The sequence below is a fragment of the Mus musculus genome, chromosome 12 (genome assembly GCF_000001635.26).
Source record: "Mus musculus strain C57BL/6J chromosome 12, GRCm38.p6 C57BL/6J".
NCBI lineage: Eukaryota > Metazoa > Chordata > Mammalia > Rodentia > Muridae > Mus > Mus musculus.
The window spans coordinates 104,790,904-104,804,937 of NC_000078.6; the positions used below are offsets into that span (position 1 = coordinate 104,790,904).

The 14,034-nt window shown below is 49.3% G+C and overlaps 1 protein-coding gene across 8 annotated transcripts in view; it reads right to left on the bottom strand.

The window, feature by feature from the left end:
• Clmn (calmin) overlaps positions 1 to 14,034 on the bottom strand; it is a 101,969-nt gene that overhangs the window by 27,790 nt on the left and 60,145 nt on the right. For all 8 annotated transcript variants that reach the window (NR_104439.1, NR_104437.1, NR_104435.1 and 5 more), the window contains exons 2-5: positions 13,706 to 13,767; positions 9,574 to 9,669; positions 6,139 to 6,222; positions 936 to 1,028 (exon numbers count right to left, since the gene is read on the bottom strand). Coding sequence is in view for 2 of the 8 variants with exons in the window: in NM_001040682.1 (NP_001035772.1) it covers positions 936 to 1,028; positions 6,139 to 6,222; positions 9,574 to 9,669; positions 13,706 to 13,767 (335 nt within the window). In the remaining 6 variants the exon portion in view is untranslated. The remainder of the gene's footprint in view (positions 1 to 935; positions 1,029 to 6,138; positions 6,223 to 9,573; positions 9,670 to 13,705; positions 13,768 to 14,034) is intronic.

The window sequence follows — 14,034 nt, forward strand, 5'->3', positions numbered from 1 at the left end:
CTGGGATTTGAACTCAGGACCTTTGGAGGAGCAGTCAGTGATTTTAACGGCTGAGCCATCTCACCACCCCCCGCTTAGAGCTCTTACAAAGACTTGCTCAAACCCCAATTGTGACATTCACCCTGAAGTAATATGGAATCTATGTGTCTTTGTGATCCCCTCAAGAAGAGAGAGCTCTGTCTCTCTAACATCTGACATTACTGAAAAAGCAACAACAACAACAACTAAAAAACAACAACAAAAAACCCCCCACCAAACTCAACAGACATCTGCCGAAGGAGCAAAGGGACCTCTGTGGTCTATCTTTTTTGTTGTTTTTGTTTTTGTTTTTGTTTTTGTTTTTGTTTTTCGAGACAGGGTTTTTCTGTGTAGCTCTGGCTGTCCTGGAACTTACTTTGTAGACCAGGCTGGCCTTGAACTCAGAAATCTGCTTGCCTCTGCCTCCCAAGTGCTGGGATTAAAGGCGTGCGCCACCACGCCTGGCTTCTCTGTGGTCTATTTAAGGCATTCAACACCTTTCCTGATGTTCCTAGCATCCCTCGAGAAGCCAGGCTACGGAGTGACCGAGTCCTGTGTAAACTTGACACAGTGGGTGAAACCCTCACACATGGCACATCTTGTGACCACTCCTGCATTTACAGAGGTGGAAACTGAGGCTCAAGTTCTCGGCTGATGCAGAAAGGGACCCATAGCTCCAAACAGCGCCCGTGCCTCTGGCCAACACCAGTGCCAAAGCCCCTGCAAATCTTCCCCTAGCGGATCACCTTTGTAACTAAACAATGAGCCTCAGTCTTCATTTCCTGGTCCCCATCAGAAAACAGAGGAATATGAATCACGGAAACTAAGTCTCGCGGTGTCCCTTGATGTGGGCGTGCTGTCCCGTGGTTAGAACGCTCCCGATGATGTTCAAGTGTCACAGAGAGCGGCAGGCTTACCTGGAAGAAGAGAATGATGTTCCATATCAGCCCGAGAACCAGCGAGGGGTTGCCGTCCGCTATTTCCGCTGCATCGATGCTAACCAGCTTGACCTGGAAAGAAGCGGTTGATGAGCGCAAAGCTCCCAAAATGACCTACCACCTTTCCCACCCTCTGAAGCCTGATGCTGCTGACTGCCTGGTGCTATTTGTCCTTGCCAAAGGCCACCTCTTGGGGACACCTAATGGGGAAAACTGTATCTGACCAAAACATATGTAGTGCTTACCATGTGTGGACACCACCCTAAAGTCTTCCAAGTACTTATGACTACTGGCTCAGTTTACCCCAACCACAGTTCTATCGTGTAGGCACTGCTCTTACCACTTCGTGTTAGGAGAGCATCCAGAAAGCTCTTGATAGCTAAAACCTGCATTAAAAAAAATACAGGTACACAACTCTAATGTGCCCCAAGCCATAAGCCTGCAGTTTCTACCATTCCGTTCCATAAAAGGAGGGCATGAACCCCAGGAAGACTGTCAGCACACCACATGAACGCGCCATCAAACCTCCTGACTTAGGGTACCCTTGACTGACTCAGAGCACAGCCACACACATCAGAAAAACAAACAGCAAACCCATCACAGCCAGGGATTCCGTATCTACACAAACTGTCCTACAGAGCAGCTGTGTAACACGTTAAACAGAAACCACCGCTCAGACAATACTATTTCACCTGCGTCTGACCATGCAAAGATGCTCCTGTGAACCCTAAAACTACTTAAGAGCCCCTGAACCTGCAGCATCCCAGGACCTAGTTGGGGAGCTATGTTCCCCAACACACACAATCTGCATTTCATGTCTCTGTGTTTAGAAGACAGAGGCTGATGTCAGGTGTCTCCCTCTACCAGGCTCCATCTTATTTTTAAATTTTCATTTATTTATTTATTTACTTATTTATTTTATGTATCTTTGTGACAGGATCTCACTATGTTGTGTTGGCTGACCTAGAACTTGCTATGTAAACTAGGCTGTCATTGAACTCAGAGCTCTGCCTGCCTCTGCCTCCCAAGTACTAGGACTTAAAAGTGTGCCCAAGAAGGTTCAGCTTCTACCCTGCTTTTTTTTGAGGCAGGGTTTCTCACTAGACCTGAAACTCACTGATTTGGCTATACTGACTGGCCAATAAGCTCTGGGTATCCTCTTGTCTCTGGTCCCACCTTGCCTGGAGCGGGGCACTGGGATTACAGCACCTGTGTTTTTTATGCAGGTTCTAGTTAGCTATCTAGTATCAAAACTCAGGTCCTCTTAAGCAGCAAGTGCTTGACACCCTGCAAAGCCCATTCTGCACTTTAACGCACACACAGTGTCCTGTGCAGGCTCAGGATGGAGGGTCAGCACTTACAACCATCACTGAGTTCACAGTCCAGCGGTCAGCCTCCTGCCAACCTCTCTGGAAGGGCCCTAGAGTGGAGAGGGTGAGCGGGGCCTCGAAAGCTGTCGGCCTCTGTCTCATTTCCTCTCCTCGTTGAGCAACACTTCATACATGTACACAGCTGTCTCCAGGGATGTAATGGGATGAATGAGCTCAGCAGAGCAACCTTTAAAACCCACATTGCAAACTTTATCCTGGGACACTGGGGGGTGGGGGGTGGGGAAAAACTTAAGAGAGGTTGTCTGTCATACAGCCGATTCTCGCTCCACTCTCCCTTTCTGTCATGAGGCCTTTAAACTGCGTTGGCTCACATCTCTGATCTTATCGGTTTATTGGGGGCTCTGACAACATCAGTTAGGCCTAGGGTTGCCTGATTGAGGCTGACTGCCCAGCTCCCTGGTTGACGGGCCATTCACAGCCGCTGCCAAGAAGGTAATTGAGACAACACGGGCTCATCGCCGGCAGACTGGAGGCCAGGAAGGAAGTTGTCAATACTAAGAGGGATACAAGCCATCAAACTCAGAGCCAATCTTCCGTCCAGGCTCCCCCGGCAGCGCTCACAGCACATAACCAATCACTTGTGGAAACTCTTCTGTTTTCCTACCAGCCAGGTCTTCCTGGAAGCATTCTCTGGTTTGCAGTTTATAGAACATTCTAGCCCAGTGAACTACAACTACTTAAGGGATTCTGTCATCCTCATCGTCAGAGTATAGTCCTCCCTGGAGGACGGAGCCTTCTACTCTCCTTGGTGATAGACAGATGATAAAATCACCATGCTTCAGATCTTTAGGGATAGTGCTCCGCCTCCCCGCTTCTAACTCAGTTTGTTCTGCCACACTGAATACAAATGAGCCTGCTGGGTTGTGGGAGCATCTCTTCTCTTCTCTGAGCTGATAGGTTTAGAAGAGTGACTTGGAAACCTTCATGACAATGGCTTCCCCGACAGAGCACTGACCACTACGGGTGGGTTCCCAGGTTAGTCTCACTCTCCATGGCCCCATTTCAAAGGTGACAAAGCCAAAGCTCAGCCTAAGTGACTTCCTGAGGTCCCAGAGTTGGTCCCACAGTTGAGGAGAAAGAAGAGTGCACACTGGCTGGTCCCAGGACCCCAGAACAACAGCTTTGGTTGGTGTCTGTAGCTACTTCCCAGCTCTGGGCACCGCCACCCAGGCACCAGCAGAGCCACTGAGGATTGTCCTAGAAATCCAGGCAGTGGCACAAAGAGGGATAAATAAGGCTCCTTAAGTCATATTGTGGATTCTCAGAATGGGCCACAGCTTGTCCCTGGGAACTTATCTTGTCTCCTCTCCATCATCATCTTCCCCCTGAATAACCCCCCACCCCTGGACCACATTACACTTGTCCTATCTGTCTGGGAAATGGACCCAAATGAGACACTGAGCTCCCACGCGCCCAGGCTGGGATGTTTCTGTGAAGAATAACTAATTGAAGGGAAGGTGGGCTCAGTGGTCTGTGGTGCTGTACAGTCACTAGAGCAGACAGCCTGGAAAAGGCTCACACGTGGAGGCCGGAAGGCCAGGCCTCGGCCATGCTTTTCCCATGGCACCGTATGTTTAGATTAATCCATGGCAGGAGCACCTCGAATGTAGATTCGGCAGGCCATACGTTCTCCTGTGTGAGTCAGAGGCTCCTCTTCATGCCCTGGAGCGCCAAGCAGCTGCTGCTAGCAAGAGCATTGTTCTTTCCTCTGGACCTCAACCATCTTATAACTGGTTCTCCCCTATGCTAGGCACAGCCCAAATCCACAAAGACACTGGGATGCAAGCCTAGGCCCTGCCTGGGTAAGTGACCAGAGTCACCCACATGGCATTCACTGTGGGAGATGATCTCAAGGCCACCAGAAGGGGCAACCTAGGCAGCTGCTAGAAGCCACGCCTCCTGTCCCAAGTAAAGCATTCAGGGGAGACAAAGCTTCCTGAGAGTTATGCTAATGATGGAACACAGGTGGGTGGTGCCACCAGGGAGTTCAGTCAAGCCAGCGAAGCGGCAGAAAGAGGGCACACGGCCCTTGGCAGGGGTGTGCACACCGCCCCCTCAGTATTGCTCTGAGGAAGGTTCTGTCTCTGTTCCTTCTATTTAGAGAGGTATATGGTTTCCCCACAGTCCCTAGAAGTGAGTGGGGAGGCCAGGATTGGAAACCCAGGCCTAGTCATACAAAGGCAAGCTTGATCCTTGCTCAAGCAGAGGCTCACAGTGTTCCTGAGCCCACAGAGTGAATCTGGGAAAGTGCTTGTATTTTAAACTTCACTGTATTTAAAGCTTCACTGAGCTGTGGTCGGCGGGCTGTTGAAGCCTCCCATTTAGAGCATTCAGTTCTGTGGGTTTGGTGTATCTGCAGACATGTGTAAAGACCACTGGAGCAGATTGTAGAACATATTCACCCTTTCTAAGAGCAGCCCTGGACTTACTAGCTGTCATCTGGCATCCCTCTGCCTCCCCTTCGGTCTAACTTTCTCTAAAGCCATTTCTCCATCACAGAAATTTCACACAGATGGTATCACGTAAGAAGCACCCTTTACATCTGTCTGCCTGTTATTCAGTATACTGTGTTTGAGGCCCCACGCCTTAACACACACCAGCACCAACTTATTTTCCACAGCCAAGTAATTTTCCCCAAGAGTGCCGACCCATCTGTCAGCTGGTACATTCCTGGACTTGCTTGCACCTTTGGACTCTGATATCCGATATGCACTGGGGTGTTTAGTGGTCACCATCACTTAAACCTCTTGCATCCAGGTCTTTCTCTGCTGTGTGGCAATTGGGGACACATCCCACTTCCTCTGTGGTGGTAAACGTGCTCCCCAAGCTCTTGCTCAGCCTCAGGGTTGACATTCACATCCATTCAGCTTGGGATAACATTGCAGTGGTGAGTGCCTGCCTGCCCCAGCCTGGGTGAGAGCCGCCAGAAGCATCAGGGCAGGAAAGTGGAGGCATGCCTGCTCCCACCCTTCAGCAGCTTCTGAGATATTCCAGGATCCTGGGCTCCATCCTTGACTCTCCAGGTCCCTTCATGAGCTACTGGAGTTCCTCACCCAGTACTCCTTGTGCTGAGATAGCACACACATCTGCTTGTCTTACACACACGACCTCAAAGGGTCTGCACTCTAGGGGAATGGTTTAGTCTGCAGATAGGCCAGACAAACTGAACACTGTTTTCACACAGACTGTCCTGAAACAAACCGCTTTAGGGATGCCACCTGTGGGCCTCCCCTTCCCACCTGTGAAGGATCAGAAAGAGTTCCAAATGCAGATCCAGAACTCTCTATGACAGAGCCAGGTCCTTGCCTCTGCCACACTGAGCGCCCTGTCCTTAAGTTCCAAGAGAGAGATACATTGTAGCGATCAGTCCCAAGCCCTGTCCTTTAGTTCCGAGAGAGAGAGAGAGAGAGAGAGAGAGAGAGAGAGAGAGAGAGAGAGAGAGAGAGAGAGAGAGAGAGATAGATCTTAGCGATCAGTCCCAAACCTTGTGCCCTGTCCTTAAGTTCCAAGAGAGAGATACATTGTAGCGATCAGTCCCAAACCTCTGCTAACCAACAGCTGCTGGCCTTCTCCCAGACCGCCTAGGTGCAAATAGGGTGGGCAGGGCGTAGGAGCCATATCTTAAAATGTAGCTTCTCTGAGTGACTTCCCTTCACCCTAAGCTTGGAAGAACTTGGCTATTCCCCCATCAAGCCTTTCCACATTTCCCGAGAGATGAGCACCAAACTTCAACTCCCACTCTTTTCTTCCAAGGCAAGCTTGTCTTGACCAGACAGGCTTCAAACACTTACATTGCTATCTTCCAGAAACTTGAGTGCTTTCGCTATGTTGTTCAACCGAAAAATACGATGTGATGAGGATTTGTATTCATGCAGCTGAAAAACAAAACATGCAGCTAAGCCAGTGCCCATGCAGTAGTGCCCCAAGACCACAGGGGGCGCCTTTTCTTTATCACTTGCTTTTGAAGGTTAGGTACGGTATTGAAAAGAATCACCAACCAAAGAGCATGCAGGGGCTGGACCTATGCCTCCTACACATTTGTAGTATATGTGCAGCTTGGTCTTCATGTGGGTCCCCAAACAACTGGAGCAGGGGCTGCCTCTGACTCTGTTGCCTGCCATTGGATCCCCTTCCCCTTAGCTGGACTGCCTGGTCGGGCCTCAATGAGAGAGAGGATGTGTTTAATCCTACTGCAGATGATGTCCCAGGGCAGGCTGGTACTCACAGGAGGTTGGGGGGAGGCCTTCCCCTTCTCTAAGGAGAAGGGGTGGAGGCAATGGGGAGGAGTTGTGAGGATGATTCTGGGAGAAGAGAAGGGAGGGGGATCTGTGACCAGAGTATAAAGTGAATGAATGAATGAATGAATGAATGAAAAAGAAAAGACCCATAATGAAGGCATCCAGATGTCACTATGATCCTAGGATCCTGAGACTTGGTTCGCTGAAGCTGGTAAATGGGGAATCTTGACATGGGACCAATGGGTCTAGTATTCTCTCTAACCAGCTCCTGGCTTGTTAACCTCTGCCCACCCCGCCCCCCAGAACCTGCATGGTCTCATAGCACAAGTGACTATTTGCTTAGAGAATCTAGCTTGCTGTCCACATCCCTACTCAGCTCAGCCCCCAACAGCAGCGGATGTGGCTGGGTTTTCAGATGAGGCTTGGGGGGAGAACACACAAAAGCCAGTTGCAGGCTGGACCTCAATTCCCAACCAGCCATGTGGGTTTTGCACAGAGTACCATAGTGAGCACATCTCGTCCCACGAAGGCCAATTCCACTGGGAAAGACCTGTTGCGCTCTGCTCATGCGCAGTGGAGGAGGGCCGTTCTTTGCTGAGCTGCAGGGTCAAAGGCTATGGACACTGTTGCCACATGCCCTGGCTTCAAAGTGGAAGCCTGTCTACAGAGAACATAGAACCGGGATATGCTTTCTTACAAAGCCTTGGGGGAAGTGTGCATCTTGCTCACTGAGACCTGCTGGGAATGCCTCCTCCAGCTTTGCTCATCTCTCTCCCTTGAGTGACCTCATGAGCATCTTCTACTTTGTGGGAGGAAAGCCCAGGTGAGAAGGGTGAATGGGTGTGGCAGGTCTCAGCCACAGAGATCTGAGAAGTCGTGGGTGGTTTTGTTTGTTTGCTTTGCTTTTCCAGAGAGTGTTTCTCTGTGTAGCCCTGGAACTTGCTCCTTAGATCTGCACAGAGTACCACAGTCATCTCCTCCCACGCAGGCCAATTCCACCAGGAAAGACCTGCTGCCTGGCCTCTGAGGCTGGCCTCGAACTCAGAGATCCATCTGCCTCTGCCTCCTGAGTGCTGGGATTAAAGGCTTGTGCCATCAGGCTGGGTGGGAAGTAGAGCTTTTAAAGCCACATCCAGAGCAGACGGCCATCTGTCACTTGAGCATTCAGGGATCACCAAGGCCAAATCAAGCACTCAACTCCAGAACCTGTTTCTCAGTGTAAACATCTGGCATTTAAACAAAATATGTTTTATTTATGTGTGTGCATACAGATGCCAGCAGAAGTGGAGGCCCAGTGAGTGCTTTGGACCCACTGGGGCTGGAGTTACAGGTGGTTGAGAGCTACTTGATGTGGATTCGGTGAATCAAACTCTGCAAGAGCCACAATCACTCTCAACCGCTGAGCCATTTCTCCAGCCCCTATGACTGGCATCTTAGACTGGATCAATTTGCCATCTGGGGCAGGGGGCATCTGACAATGCCTGGGGACATTTTGTGGTTGCTATACCAATGGGTGCTCCCAGCATTGAGAGTTTTTCTGCTCTTATCCAACAGCTACAGGGAGGCTTTCCCTAATTCGTAGTCGTCCCTCTGGTTAGCACAATACTTTGTCGGCTAACCTGAATGGTTCAGGTTCAGGTCTTAGCCATCACAGGCTCACTGAAATCACTGGCCATTCATTTACTAATTTACCTACTAAAATACGTTTGCTAAAAAACAAACAAACAAAAAACAAAACCAAAAAAAAAAAAACCCAACAACAAGCTGAAACAGATATAGGCCAGCAAGATGGCTCAGTAACTATAAGTGCTTGTCACTGATAACCTGAGCTTGATCCCAGGAACCCAAAATGGAAAGAAAGAACTAACTTCCTCAGGATATCCTCTGACCTCTCTATGTATACCCTATTACATGTGTATTACACCCCCAAATACAATGCGCAATAATGAAATAATAGTTAAAAAAAACAGATATCACTCAGTTACTGTCGTTCATATTATTCATTTTCTTTAAGTCACATATTATTTTATGGGCATGAGTTCATGTGTACCATGTGCATGCAGTACCCACAAAGGCCAAAAGAGGGCACCAGAAGAGAGGGCATCAGATCCCTTGGAACTGGAGTTATGAATGGTTGTGAGCTGCCATGTGGTGCTGAGAACTGAACCTGGGTCCTCTGCAAGAGCAGCCAGTGTTCTTGACCACTGAACCATCTCTCAGACCTGATGTCACAATTTTCGATTTCTTTATGTGTATGTGTCTGCCACATGTGTGCAGGAACCCTCAGAGGGCAGAAAAAGTACTGGATCCTCCGAAGCTCCATTATAGGCCATTGTGAGCCATAGGATGCTGGGCACAGATCTCAAGTCCTCTGGGAGAGTAGGGAGTGCTCTTAGCTGCTGAGTCCTCTCTGCCACCCCCATCTTATGTGAAAAAGGAATGCCATCCTTCAGCATGTCCTGATACTTATCAAGTTACCCTGTCTGGATGTGTGGGTACATTTATATACCATGTCACGGTTGCATCTGGGATGCTCCCCCAAGACCCACACACTAAAGGCTCAGGGTGCTGTTGGCCTATGCACATCAGGCTATGTATGGGGCTACTGGCTGCTGATGGAACCTTTAGGAGATGGGGCCTGGTGGGAGGATGTTATGTCTTTGGAGTTGTGTCCTTGAGGATAATACTGGGGTCCCTGGCCTCTTTCTCTTTGCTGCCATGAGACGAGAAGTTTCCCTGTTACACATTCTTGTGATGCATGGTCTTTTCTCAGGCCCAAAGCTACAGGACCAAGTGGCCACAGACACCTCTGGAGCCATGAGCCCGAAGTCGAAGTCCCTTCTTCCTTAAAGTTTTTTTTTTTTTTTTTTTTTTTTACGGGTGTTGTTTAGTCCCAGCTACAGAACAGAAATCTGACGCCTGAATGGCAATGGGACCTTAGCAGTGCTTCCTTTTGTAGTGCCCCCAACCCTGCTGTAAACGACATACCAGATTTCGCCCAGAGAGGACTTCTAACAGAGCCATTAGGATTTTGCCATCTTGAATATCAACAAACAGGTCCGTAACTTCTAGAGGTGGGTCACACTGTGGGACAGGAGGAAAAGAAGAAGCCCATTAACGAACTGGGTGAGTTACACAGTTCTTGCTCAAAAGTGAACCCTGGAGGCGAAGGGTCATCCGAGGTGGCAGCAATCTATCGCCCTGGAAGGGCCCTCTGGCCGGCCGGTGTATGGCGGCTTGGGAGGAGAGCTATACAAGAGATTCAGCAACAAGGGGATGATTGGTTGGTTTTGGTAGCCCACTTCACATGAGACCTCAGACTCCAAGACTAGATCACATTCAGGTTTCTGTTTAAGAGGAGAAAGAAATGACATGCCATTATAGGCTTCCAAAGCATGAAAAACTCTGAGTCCGGGGTGATGGCTCAGTTGATAAAGTGTCTGCTGCACAAGCATGAGGACCCGGGTTCAATCCCTCGGTGCCCACATAAAAAGCTGGGCATGGTGGTACATGCTGATTATCCCAATGGAGGGCGGTGGAGACCAGAGGATCCCCAAAGCCTGCTGGCCAACCAGCCTTGCTGTATCAGTAAGTCGCAGTCTCAAGAAACTCTGCGTCAAAAACCAAGGTGGGTTGCTCCTGAGAAATAACCCTAGAGGTTGACCTCTGGTCTTTACTTGTACCATCTTCTACACACACACACACACACACACACACACACACACGTCAGCGTACCCATCAATAAACCATATTCGAAGTCTGTTAGGCGGAAATGATCCAGTGCAAGCCCTCACTTCAGATTTGGGGAAACTGAGGCTCAAAGAGGTTGGGTGACCATCGCACAGCTATTTGGTAAACTCCTGTTTCCTACACCTGACTTTCAACGGTTGGACTGAGAATCAATCACACAACAGGGACCAGAGGCCTGCATTCGGAGCTCCTGCGGCCTTGATCTGAATTCCCCCTTACCTTTGTCCAGGTTAGAGGAGTGACTGGGTGCTTCCTATACCCCAGGGACAATGGAAAACAGGATGCAGAGGCAGCTGTCCCCAGCACACACTCAGTGGTGAAGAAAATCTCAACCCAACATTAGCTTAGTCAGTCTTCTACTCTGGGAAAGCCCCTTCCTTCCCTGGCCCCTTGGTGGGCCTGTGTTCCACTGTTTATTAAGGAAGGTGGCATTTCCTCACCCTTTATACAAGTCCCAGTCCCCTGCTCCATTAGTCAAAACACAGGATGGGGCTACCTACAGGTGTACAAAAGAGGGCATTGCCCCAAGGGCGCCAGGGAGTTTGAGCCAAAAGGCAAGATATTTTCTTTGCAAACCCTGCAGCCTCGGGCACATTCCAGGCCTGGCAGACTGCTTCCTTTTAAGAGACCCCAGCACCCCTGATGAATGGGCTAACAAAATTTCCAGTTACCCGCCTGACAGAAGTCGAGTCTGACTTGGGATTTAAACCCAAAGGCTAATTTCCATCGGCTGTTTCTGGAAGGGCCTCTGCAGCGGCATCAAACACGACCTTGGCTGGAGTCCACAGCTGGATGGCAGGGGGTAAGAACCCACTCCAGCCCAAACACTCTCTGGACCCACATTCTCCAGGCTTCAAGAGTCTGCTATGGCCGGAACCACAGCACCCCCCACCTCCCAAAGGGCTTTCTGCATGATTGAACTCCTTCTGTAAATTAAGGGATAGTTTTTTCCAGAAGCCAGAGACTCAGTAAATATTCCTGACAGCCTTCAAATTATCGTTAAGCCCAATTCACCAAGGACTTCCTAGGTTTCCTTGGCTTAAAGGTTGTTTTTTAAAGTCTCGGGGCTGGAAACGGGGCTGTTAATTTCTCTCTGCTAACAAGAGAGCCCCATCACTCTCAGGTGCTGTCTGGTTGGTTTATCCTAAGAGTGGGGGCTACCTGTTACGTACCTGCCTCCCCAAAAAAGGGATAAGGGCAGGCCCGGGCGAGGAGAATGTCTGTGACATGGCACATTCTTGTTCAAAGGGGCTCACGGTGAATGGTTGGAGAGTGAGGAGCATTTGTTAAACGACTCTCTGCTCTTTTCAGTATTTATTTATTTTTACTATAAAAAGAAAGAAAGACCTTCCGGCTCTACCCCATCCCCTGCTAGGAATTCTCAGCCAGGCTGACATACATCGGGCATTCATTTAGGAGCTCTCCAAGCTCAGTTTTGGAGACCGGTTTCCCCTTTTGCCGTCTCCACTCCCACCCCGGAATGTTTTGCTTCGTTAGCAATGTACCCACAGTCAAAACAACCGGCAAAGGATTTATCATGCTTCAAGTGTGAGTCCTTGTCACTTTCTACCTAGTCTCCAAGATGCTCTTGGCCGACATGGCAGTGCCACACCATTCATTCTGAAGGAGGGACAGGGGCTCAGGAAGAATGGGAGCTCGGAACACAGTCAAGGGTTAAAGTGAGCCACTTCAGCCAGGAGCCCCACTTTCCTGCTTTCTGACTTAGAACAATTACATTCCCAGGGCTCACAGCTTCAGCCTCATGTGCAAGGGAGCTCACATTTCTGCTGCCCCCCCCTTTACCTGCTCACCCCTTCTCTCCTCCTCAGTCCTGCCTTTTGTCTGGGGATGCAGTCATCAGCTGTCTGGGAGCTAAGTGTGCTGGAGCAGAGCTTGCAGACACGATCTTACTCAAAGTTGCATGGTCAAAGAACATGAGAAATAAATTGAGAGAGAGCTGGGACTGGAGAGATAGCTCAGCCATGTTGGTGCTGGGCTGTTCTTCCAGAGGACTAGGATTCAATGCCCAGTACCCACATGGCAGCTCACACCCGCCTGTGACCACCAGTTTCAGGGCTTCTGATGCCCTCACACAGACAGACATGCCGTTAAAACACCAATGCACACAAAGTAAAAAGAAATACGTATTAGAATGGGAAAGAGAAGAGCTATAAGAGCTCGGAGGGCCTTGGGCACCCTGTCCTTATTTTTACATTCTACTTTGGGCTATGGGAAGATTCAGGGAATCTTTTTGCAGGCATGAAGTAGGCTGACTGATGCAGGGAATGGCGCTTCAACAGCAATGTTAAAGTGGCTTTGCTAGCCTTGCCTAAGTCAGTTCGAATGGCTACTAACAGCCCCAGAGCGGGCAGCTGGACAGTGTCTGAGCTGGAGGTGACTGAGGGGGCTTCTGTCTATGGAAACGCTGCAATGGTTCAAGGAAAGCCTTCTGTAGCTCACATGTGGATTCCCCTCCAGAGCTATGCTGGTGATTGCAGAACAACTGCTCTCCGTGCTCCCCATAACCCATAAAGACTCAAAGGTTCAGAGCCATGGGGCACAAAGGCCTTCCCACAGAAGTATGGGGACCAGAGTTCCAACAACCAGAACTCAGATGCGGTGGTGTGCATTGGTAATTCCCAGTGTCGTCAAGGTAGGAAGCGACTCATAGGCAAATCCACAGAGGCTCATGGGGTGGCTGGTCTGGTGTGTAGAGCAGTGAACAAGAAACCCCATCTCTCAAGGGTGAAGGCGAGGGTGGACACTGAAGTTGTCCTCTGAGGGGCTCACTTCAGCATGCTTACATACATGAACACTTACATATGTGAACACTTATATACATGAACATTTACATACATGAACACTTACATACATGAACACTTACATATGTGAACACTTATATACGTGAACATTTACATACATGAACACTTACATACATGAACACTTACATATGTGAACACTTATATACATGAACATTTACATACATGAACACTTACATACATGAACACTTACATACATGAACACTTACATATGTGAACACTTATATACGTGAACATTTACATACATGAACACTTACATACGTGAACACTTACATATGTGAACACAGACATGTACACATATATACACAGTATACACTACAGAAAGTCTCTCTCTCTCTCTCTCTCTCTCACACTCACACACACACACACACACATACACACACACACACACACACACACACACACACACACACACACACAGAAACAGAGAGGGAAAGACACAGAGAGAGAGAGAGTCACGTCTCCTCCCTGCCACCATACAGAACCATCCATGTAGCTGCATGTGAATATAGGTGAATGTATCACTCACCAGCCCCCAGACTCCCACTTGCCTTTTCGAGGTGTAGGTTTATCCATCGTGTGAAAGTCCTCTTCTGCACGTTTTCCCTCTCCACTGCAAACGAAGAAATGTCATTAACCAGGGCACGGGAGAAATACGGGCAAAATCCCACCCTCCCTCTTCCCAGGGAAATTCCATGTAGACAGAGGGCAGACTGAGCCCCGCAGGGTCCCCAACGTGAGAAAGCAGAACTCTTCTCAGAAGGGGGTCACCAGGGGCTTGTGTGGCACCAGATCCTAGTGTTCCAGTCCAAGCATGGCTTCTAAGCACCTCATGAATACAGAATGATCATGAGTGTCAGACTCCTGCCTGTAAGATGCA